Source organism: Myotis daubentonii, chromosome 9, assembly GCF_963259705.1.
Source record: "Myotis daubentonii chromosome 9, mMyoDau2.1, whole genome shotgun sequence".
Classification (NCBI taxonomy): domain Eukaryota; kingdom Metazoa; phylum Chordata; class Mammalia; order Chiroptera; family Vespertilionidae; genus Myotis; species Myotis daubentonii.
Window position 1 is genome coordinate 51,573,868 of NC_081848.1, and position 10,469 is coordinate 51,584,336.

The 10,469-nt window shown below is 49.2% G+C and overlaps 1 protein-coding gene across 1 annotated transcript; it reads left to right on the forward strand.

Annotated features, from left to right (window-relative positions):
* The first annotated feature begins 934 nt into the window (after window positions 1-934).
* RASSF10 (Ras association domain family member 10) lies at window positions 935-8,631 on the forward strand. Its single transcript, XM_059708943.1, has one exon. The coding sequence runs from the start codon at window positions 1,127-1,129 to the stop codon at window positions 2,639-2,641; it is 1,515 nt and encodes a 504-aa protein (XP_059564926.1). The 5' UTR covers window positions 935-1,126; the 3' UTR covers window positions 2,642-8,631.
* The last annotated feature ends 1,838 nt before the right edge of the window (window positions 8,632-10,469 follow it).

Below are 10,469 nucleotides of genomic sequence, written 5' to 3' on the forward strand. Positions count from 1 at the left end.
GTTGGAATAGCTTGGGACCAGCCACCTTTTGTCAACAACAATAATGTCCTAGGCCTTCATATTTGCTCACCTTTCACCGACTCACCCAGAGCAACTTAGTCCTGCATGCTCCATTAACGGTAAGTGCCCTCTACAGGTGTATCATTTTAAAAGTATCCTTTATGCCTTATTTTTACTGTACCTTTCTATGTTTAGATACACAAACACCACTGTTACAATAACCTACAGTATTTAGTACAGTAACATGCTGTACAAGTTTGTAGCCTGGGAGCAATAGGCTATACAGCCCAGGTGTGTAGAAAGCCATGCAATCTAGGATGGTGTAAGTGCACTCTGTGATGGTCCTACAACCACGAAATTGCCCCAGTGAAGCATTTCTCAGACCATACCCCTGTCCTTCCCATGAATTACACTGTCCATCTTGTTCTCCTTAAATATGCGACTACTTAAGGCAGCATTTAGAGTTCTCAGCTGAAAGTCACCCAGTGCGGTTACAGAGTCTCTGCTAGAGGCACTGCCTGCCTTGGTTTCCCTGTCTGCGCAAGGGGCTATTCCTCAGATGGCGCTGCCAGGAGGGGCCAGAAGCCGTGTCTGGGAGGGCGGGGAAAGTCACCTCAACATTTGTCGGGCGAGCCCTAGACACTAGGAGAGGAGCCGGTAGGCCGTGGGAAGACACAGAGCTGATCCCGCCTAGGCACGGGCTCCCGGCTCTGCAGCGGAGGGGACCCTCTCTCGAGCCCACGCGCAAATGAGCGGCGTGTGTGCAGAGGGGACCAAACCTAACGCGAACCGCGCGCCGCAGAGGGGCGGGTCTGGGCGCTGCGCCTCCCGGGATCGCGGCTCTCTGGGCACTGAGGGCGGGAGGGGGAGGAGCCACGTGGGGAGGAGCAAAACCTGGAGGGAGGCCCCAGCAACCCAGGGCAGAGCCAAAGCGGTGGGAGCCCGATCCCGGGCTCACTGCCCTGGGAGCACGCGCCGTCCGTCCGAGCCCAGCTGCAGCCTCTCCAGCCCACGCCCGCGCTTGCCCCGGTGCACAGCTGAGAAGGGTCCGTGCTGACGGGGGTCTCGGGCTCCTGTCCTATCCCAGAGCGGCCGGGCTGTCCGCCACCTGCGTCCAGGTTGTGCCATGGACCCTTCGGAGAAGAAGATATCGGTGTGGATCTGCCAGGAGGAGAAGTTGGTGTCCGGGCTCTCTCGTCGCACCACTTGCTCAGACGTGGTGCGAGTGCTGCTGGAAGACGGCTGGCGGCGGCGACGGAAGCAGCGGCGGGGCCGGCGGCGGGGGGCGGCGGCCAGCGACCCGCCAGGCCCGTGGGAGCTGCCGGAGCCCCTGGACGAGGACGACGAGGACGACGAGGAGACGCTGCCGCCGGGCTTGCTCTGCGGGCCGCCGCAGTGCTACTGCATCGTGGAGAAGTGGCGCGGCTTTGAGCGCATCCTGCCCAACAAGACGCGCATCTTGCGCCTCTGGGCCGCCTGGGGCGACGAGCAGGAGAATGTGCGCTTCGTCCTGGTGCGCAGCGAGGCGTCGCTGCCCAACGCGGGTCCGCGCAGCGCCGAGGCGCGCGTGGTGCTCAGCCGCGAGCGCCCCTGCTCGGCCCGGGGCGTCCCGGCGCGGCCCAGCCTGGCCCTGACCCAGGAGAAGCAGCGGCGGGTGGTGCGCAAGGCTTTCCGCAAGCTGGCCAAGCTCAACCGCCGGCGCCAGCAGCAGCCGGCGTCGCCTTGTTCGTCCACTTCGTCGTCCACCGCCTCGTCCTGCTCGTCGTCGCCGCGGGCCGCGGACAGCGTGTCGGTGGAGCGTATGGAGACGCTGGTGCATCTGGTGCTTTCCCAGGACCACACCATCCGCCAGCAGGTGCAGCGGCTCAGGGAGCTGGACCGCGAAATCGATCGCTACGAAGCCAAGGTGCACCTGGACCGCATGCGGCGGCACGGAGTCAACTATGTGCAGGACACTTACTTGCTGGACGCAGGCATCGAGCTCGACGGGCCCAGCCCGGGAGAGGAGCCCGAGCCGGAGGCGGTGGCTATGGCGGCGGCGCCCCTGGACGGCCAGGTGCAGGCAGTGGCGCTGGAGGAGCTGGCCCAGCGCTGCGACGACCTATTGAAGCTGCAGGAGCAGCGGGCCCAGCAGGAGGAGTTGCTCGAGCGCCTCTCGGCCGAGATTCAGGAGGAGCTGAACCAGAGGTGGATGCGCCGGCGCCAGGAGGAGCTCGCGGCGCGGGAGGAGTCCCCGGAGCCCGATGGCAGCCTGGACGGCGAGCTGCTGCTGGAGCAGGAGCGAGTCAGGACGCAGCTCAGCACCAGCCTCTACATCGGGCTCCGGCTCAACACGGACCTGGAGGCCCTCAAGTCGGACTTGGATTACAGCCAGCAGCAGTGGGACAGCAAGGAGCGCGAGCTGCAGGGCCTCCTCCAGACTTTGCACACGTTGGAGTTGACGGTAGCACCTGATGGGACTACCGGCTCTGGTGGACCCTCGCGGGAATCCCGGCCTCAGCCCGGCGCTGAGGTGTGGGTGGATCAGGCCCGCGGACTGGCCAAAAGCTGTCCTGGCAACGACGAGGACTCGGACACGGGGCTGAGCTCCATGCACAGCCAGGACTCAGACTCGGTGCCCGTGTGCGAGTCCCTTGTATAGGAGGAGCAGGGTCAGGAGGGACACGTACGCTTTCCCCTTTCCTGTAGCAAGACCCGGCCAGGCCGGTCGGGGACGTGAAACCAGGCTGCGGGTGGGCCGCGAGCTCCTGCGGGGCAGCAGGCCTCCGACTGGGCTGGGAAGGGCTCCGGAGGCCTGCCTGATAGAGGCCTCCTGTGGCTGGGGGTGAGTGTGGAGGAGGGTGCAGGACCAGTGTCTCCAATCCAAGCTCTTTCAGGGAAAGGGGGGAGGGAGGAGGTGAAAACCCCTCACACTGGAAAACAAACACCCCAGGGAAACTTGACGTGGTCCGAGCCTATTTGCAAAAGCAGAAAAAGGGGTGCTGTGGGAATTTCACCACTCTTCTGTATGGGGAGGACTGATGGCAGCTAGAATTTTAGGTTGTAGCATAAAGTGCTTTTAAAAGAAACACTTGGATGAAAAGGAAATTCCTTGAATGTTAATTGTGACTCTGAACGTGTTAAAACTAGCCAAAGAGGACACACTGGTGTTGGTTTCAGCCGTACTTAACATCTTTCATAAAACCCATAGGCACTAAAATCCTGGCTGTTTACATTTCTGCAGATATGGAGTTATCCATCTGCTAAGCTGTTTGCCTGTTATTTTCTTTAAAAGACTAAACTGTACCGAAGTCTAACCCCATGCTTCCTCCTAGTAAATACAGTATCTGTTAGAATGGGATCCCTTTTCCAAAATAACTTTTTATTATTACAAAAACCAAACGTATCTCTTTTGAGATATAGGTTTCTGGCAGACATAATTTTTGGTTAAAATTTAATCTGGGTCTTTGGGGTTTGCTCCTGCAAAGGTTTGTGTGTTTTCCTTTCATTCATATTGCCATTTCATTAACTTAATCACTGTTATTTCAGGAAAAAAATAAAAGGGAAGTTCCAGAATTCAAGTTAAGTACAACTAAACTTGCTGTTAAATGAGCACTCCCATTGAAACTAAGACTTGAAAGCAAAGATCCTTGTCAGTGTTCAGCTTTTGAACTGAGCTCTATGATCAAAAACAACCATGACCTTAACAGATTTCACCCAAACCCAAGTCTAACTTCAGTATTTTTGATCAGGGAACAGTTACTTTTCCAAACTGAAATTGAGATAGTGTGAATGCCAGGATTTACTAGATCAGGCCTGAAAAAGATAAAATACAATCAAGCTAATAGTACATCTTGGGTGAACAAATGGATTAACAACAGCAGGTAGTCATAGATAAAAGCATATAAAAGTGAGCTAACGACTTGAATTACTCTTGTCTGGCTCACGCCTTTGCACACGCCAGGAGATGCAAGTGCAACCTCTCTCTCTCTCGCTCGCTCCCTTGCTCCATAGCTGGAGACAGAGCCCTGGTGGGGACTCGGTGTAATTGTTCCAGTTATTTCAATGAAAACTTATCAGTTGTAGCTAGCTGCTGCCCTGTGGAAGGAGCCTGCTGGCAGTGTTCCCTCTGGAGTGCAGTACTTCTGAGGAATGTGGGGTCTAATCTGTCCTGAGGAGGTGTTAACAATGGGGTGTGTGTGGTGCCAGCCTGGTGCAGAAGCCTGGTATCAACCTAACCCAGGAGCGGCTGGCTCCAGTTTCAACACTACATGTGAAGATAACTTAAGAGGTCTTGCTTTATAGAGAAGTTTCCTCCTTGGAGAGATTCTCTGCCTGCTTGTTGCCAGCGGGGGCCTGCTCACCTGACCTGAAGCCATTGGGGTGTCTCTTTTTGAGAGTCAGCATCCCCCTACCTCCCAGTGCTATTACAACATGTGTGGATATTTTCAAATTTTTAAGTAAAAGGCCGGTTTCTTAATTGATGTTTTCAAAAGACATTAACTGGCATAATTATGGTTTTTTAGTTTTGTCTGATGCAGAAAACATCTATGTGTTTGGCTTTGAGCATGAATAAAATGAGGAAGGGACCAAAAAAACCCCACTGTCCCTAGACAATCATTTGGTCCCATAAACACAAAGCCTAATGATAGCTTTTCTTTTGAGGCAAAGGTAAAATCCTCATTAGAGTGTGACAAACGCTACTTGTCTGAATGGTCTATGCTGGCAATGGGCTGACCTAGTGGTTTTAAAATTATTGTGCTTTTTTTCCCCCCTCAGGGTGGTAGGGAAGTTGGACATTTATTAACTCAAAAGCGAGCACAGAAGTTGGCAGAACAGGACTGCCTGGCAGAAAGGGGCTGTTTTCCTGTTCACTGTTATTATTTTAAACTTTGATGGGCTGCTGACGTCAGCAGATATGCCCGAAGCTTGTAAAGCAAATAAAGCCACATCACAGGGAGAAGGCCTGTGGGATTTTCTGGTGCCCTCTTTCCAGAACCTTCTGTCCTGGCCACCTGAAAATTTTTGCCTCTCCAGTCAACAATTCAGGCACCAACCAGGCTTTGTTTTATACCAAAATGAAGTTCAGTCTGCCCTTCCCCGCCCCCATCCAAATCAATTATATCCGCAAAAGGCACTCTCTGTGTGGGTAGGAGAAAGGACAACAGGTGAGGGGAGAGGAAGGAGACAATAGTTCCTTTTACTAAGAGCTTTTGCAAGCCTGAGAAAGGTGAAATATAGATATAAAAAGCAAATCAGTGCCTCTGCCTAGAAAGTGGCTAATGAATGCTAAACATTTTAAAAACTTCATTCCTTTTTTTTTTTTTAATAATTATCATGGCATTAAGAATGGAAATGAAGGCTTTGAATGCATTGGCACCAGGATTTCAGTGCCCCTGGTAAAAGTAACCCCTCCTGCTCTTCTAACCTTACAAAAGTTCTGGGGAGGAGAGTAGGGAGCAGGCTCCTCCCAACTAGTCCCATCTTTTTTTGTAATCAATACAATTTATCGTATTTTTTATCTTTAATTAGTCCATTCTTGGCCATCTGACCAAATCAAAAAGATTCCATCTGTCATTTCTGTTTACTTCCTTATGAAACAAGATAAAGACGAGGAGGAGGATTTGCTAATTAGAAAAGTTACATACTATGGTCCTCATGATAGACCTGAAAGTAACAAGTAAAAAGAAAGGAAAATCACTCAGAATCTTGTCACCAAAAGCTTATCACTACCTAAATTTGAGATACTTCCTTCCAGTTCTTTAGAATTGTGAATATTTCATATTTTGCTTATTTTTTAAAACAATATTCAGTGTTAATGAGATTGTTTATATGCTTTTATGCTCAGGTTTTGACAGATTCCTTGTAAGTGGCTCCATCTATCTGTTGGATGTACCATGGTGCATATTATTAGGTCATTCCTGGTATTTTTCATTATTATAAAATGACACTGTGATAAGCTGCTTTGTGCACATCTCTGTTTCTCTAATTAAACTCCCTTTCAGTGAGATAGCTTCCCAGAAAGAGAATTCCCAAAGAGTACAAATATTTAAAAACTTGACACTTAATTGCCAAATTGGTTGTCAAAAGATCTGTTCTAATTACAATCCTCTGTGCATGGCAATGCCTATTTCACCACCCCTTAGCTTTCATTAGCTATTATATTTTGGTAAGAAAATATATTGACCAAAATGAATGAATTCTTTGTGGTCCCAGGAAGTCAGGGCTGGCAACCACAGCCTTAAAATACCTTTACAACAGAAAGGGCAGCTCATCCTACCAGGAATGTTAAAAGGACAAGGCACCTTCTCTCCTTCCTATTCCTTGCTCTCCCTGAGCACTGCTTGGTAATAGCAATCCCGGCTCATATCAGAGCTGGCCATCCATCTCTCTGAGCAGGAGGGGCCAAAATACCACCCCAGCAAGATTAAGGGGGTTAACAAATAAAAGAACCAGACTTATAAAAAGAAAATACTATCTTTTTGCATCTTGAGTCTATCAGAAAAGGTTATGCTTAGAAGGTGATGTCATACAATATATTTGATTTTCTGCTTCTCCCTTCCCACCCATATCAAAAAAGAAGCCAAAATGAAATCAATACACACAGTAAATAGCTATGATACTACATCCGAGCTCATCCTTAAATTCTTGAAAAGGGAAAATTTGGTCACGACAAATTTGTGAAATTTTTGTTCTGGAAATGTTAGTGAAACGTGTCTTCGTAAACGGAAAGGAAGGAGGATAGGGAGGAACTGTCTTGTTGAATGCTTTCCAAATGCTAAATCCTGGTGCTTTTTCATGTGCATTGTCTCGCATTCATCTCATGAGATAGAACTTTTGACCTCTGATTTTACTGATAAAGAAACCCACATCACCCTGTTGGTAAGTAGCAGATCCAGGATTCTGACCCAAGTCTGACTCCAAAACCTGTGTCCATTTTGCTATATCACACCAAGCGCATTATACCCACGAAGTGTTTGGCATACTCAGAAAAAAGATCTCACAGGCCCCAGAGTGTTGGCATTGGAATGGACTCAGAGGTCATCAAATCTTGTTCAAGTATTTCCACTCGTGCAGTGGAGTGATTTTCTCTGAATCATAGAGGTAGTCACTGTCTTCCAGGTGAGGATTAGGGAAAAAAGGAGGAGAAATTCTTATGTAAATACCTGGGCATCTGTCTAAGAGATGAAGCCTGTGCCAATGAAAAATATTTCTCACAAAAATTAATATCCTGTGCATCAGCATGAATGTTTCAACTGCAGGCCTCAAGGGCACAGGTACAGTCACAGCTGGAAGGTGGTATCAACAACCACAGCTGTGCTGGAGTTGTCCGCAGTGCTTCTAACCAGGCCTTGTTTCTAGTTGAGCCTCTGGGTAAATGAGGATCATGGAAGGGTCAAGAGATGGAGTGCTGGGCCTTGTGTGGGCTCCCGTGTCCGTGGAGTTAGGCATGCACACCTGACTGAGGGTGTCTTTGGCCACGCTGACTCCACTGCGCATGTGGAGGCCAAGCCCGGATTACTTTGAAGGACACTGTCCTGCCTCTACCTCTCTCATCCATTCCCATGAAAATTTTCCCTGTTTTCAAACACCTCCAGGATTCCCTACAGCTTTCAGGATAAAATTTACATTTCTTAGCAGGATTTAATAAGTTGCTGGTTATCCAGCTCAAGGCCCCTCTCCCAAGTCCACTCTTCTCCCAACCTTAAGACCACCGAAGGAGTGGATTCTATTTCTTCATTCACATGACACTGCCTTCCTCCATTCATGGGAGGGCTCTTTTCTATCTTATTTTACTTCATGTTACCCTTCCTCTCCCATTGCCACTCCTAGTTCCCTCCCTACTCCTGCCATAGGTACCTATCCCAATGTGTTTAATCCATGAGCTTCCAAGCCGTTTTATATATCCGGGGCTGCCATGCCGCCCACCTCCAGGGGGCACTATTCGTGTTGTATTCTGGAACCATGCTCCAGAGGAAACTTTGAATGGGAACCCTGGAGTTGAGCAGTGTGCTGGCCTAATCCATTTGCTCAGGTATTACATGCATCCTTGAAAAGTAGAATAAAACTGTCTATGTGCTTCTGCTTAATATACACGACTTTCACTGGGCTAGAAAGCCCATTATATTTCTTTTATTCACATGACAGTATGTTTGTGTGAGCACTGCATTGCAATATGTAAATCTAGTTAATTATTTTCTAATCTTATTTCCACTTATTTATATATTCCTGGAACACCTATGGTGTTAGCAATTTCATACTATCTCAAACACTGGATGATGGAGGGAACACCTGGGCTTTGAGCTTCTCAAGGTGGAGAAAGTCCATGATGTGGTTCTGGGAGTGGATGGCTAAAGAGAATGGGAGGAAGATCAAAGTCATCAAAGCTGGAGGACCAAGGATGTTAGGAGACACATCTACACGGATGTTGAAGCCTCCCATGGTGATTTCAGGAATTGGTATGGAGAGAGGAAACGGTCTGGGAGTGAAGAGACAGAGAGAGGTTAATCAATAGAAGCAATATTGTGACAACAGGGGAGGCTTGCATTGGAACAGTGACTGGGAAGAGAGGTGAATGACCCTGTGACTCTGATCATGTCCCTCTCAGCTCAGCATACACCAAAAGTTCCCATTTCCCACTGGAGAAAGTTCAAACATTGCCGGGAGCCGGTCCATCCTTGCTGTTTCAAGGGACCTGGCATATATGGCATACGGTTCTTAATATGTTTACTCACCTTCTTGGCGCTGTGTTTTAATCAAGGTCACCTCTCCGAGAAAGGTTGAATCCCCAGGTAGGGATTTTCCCCTGAAGTTAGGGAGGGAATAAAACCCCTCAACTAAGTGCCAGGCAGGTAATTAATCCCTTTAACTACAAACAATCATGCTTAAACTACATAATCTTTTCTCCCTGGAATGGAGATAAGAAACGCCCTAACCTTTGTAATAGAGATTGATAGGATTGAATCAACTGGTATAAATACAGTTGTAACAAGACAGAAACACTCAGAACTTAGAACAGAATCAAGAAGACAGAACCTACACGGAGCCTAGAGACAGAAGAACTTCGCTGGAGAGAGCATGCCGGAGGATCCTGGAGAGGGACTGGCCTCGGAGCCTAGAGACAGAGCCTAGCGGGAGAACATGGCAAGGGATCCTGGACTGAACCTGACTACAGAGATTGGCAGGAGAACCTGACTGGAACCTGGACACTGAACCTGACTGGGGAGCCTGGACAGAACCTGGCTGGAGAACCTAGCGAGGGAACATGGCCACAGAACCTGGCTGGAGATCCGAAGCAGAACCTCTCTGGAGATCCAGACCAGAACTTGGCTGGAGATCCGGGCTAGAGATCCTGGCTAGGCTGCTGATCAACTGAACGCTGTCTCCGTGCCCTTCCTTCTTCGCTGACTCCGTCCACACCTTTGGGGACCCCTGGACCCGCTGGGGTTGGACCCCGGCAAAACATCTTAGCACATCCTGCACAATACATCTTAATAGCCTCTCCTCCCATCTCCACCCTCTCTAGCATCATTGACCACTTGAGTTTTCTTTTCTGTTCACACCTCTGTCCCTTTGCACATACCGTTCCTTTCATCCTGAAGGATGTCTGTCCCTTCTTCATGGCTTAGTTCAAATGTCATACTTCCATAAACCCTTGCTCAAATGCCCATGCCGTTCATTCAGGGAGCTGGGATTTATTGAGCATCTAGCATGTGCCCGCTTCGGAGGCACATATTCATTTGGTCCTTCCTCTGTGCCACCCCATTGAAGCTTTCCAGGTCTGTCGGCAGAGAGGAGACTGGCTCAGCGTCAGAGTTCCCAGACTTGACTCAATAATCACCAAACCTGAGAACCAGGCTCCATTGGAATTCCACCAACAGGAAGAGCTGGACAGGTTTCTTCTCATTTCCTCGCCTTAATTCCGACTCAGCAGCTTCTACAGCTATAAACAACAAAGGATATTTAATAAGTGAGATGCATTGGTCTGTGAAACAGTGTTCCTGATTCATTAGGAAGTTGTGGTCAGGTTTTATTGCAGTACGTGCTTCATATCTTGATTTCTGGGTACCTGTGTGCACAACTCTGTCTGTATCTGGGCACGAGGTGATTTTCACCAAGATTCATTTACTTTGCCGTAAGCAGAATGGAAATAACAGAGAGAATCTCTTGGCGGGGGTGGGGGGGGTGGTGGCGGAGGGCATTCCTTTGGTGTAGAGATTACACATTGGGTGGTATAAGCACCCACTTAGAGGCCAACTTTTAGTCAACAAATATTTCTTAAGATGAGCACTGTGCTAGGCTCTGAGCTCGGCACTGCAGAACAAAGGTAAGTCTGCTCCCAGCCCTCTGGGAGCATCAGAGCTGCTGCTGCTCTACCTGCAGCTGTGCTCTTTCCTTGCCCTCCTCTTGGCCTGGCCAATACACCTCATGTCTCAATTGTTAGCATAAGCCTCCCCTTTTCTGGAAAGCCCTCCATGGGCCCTGGTAGA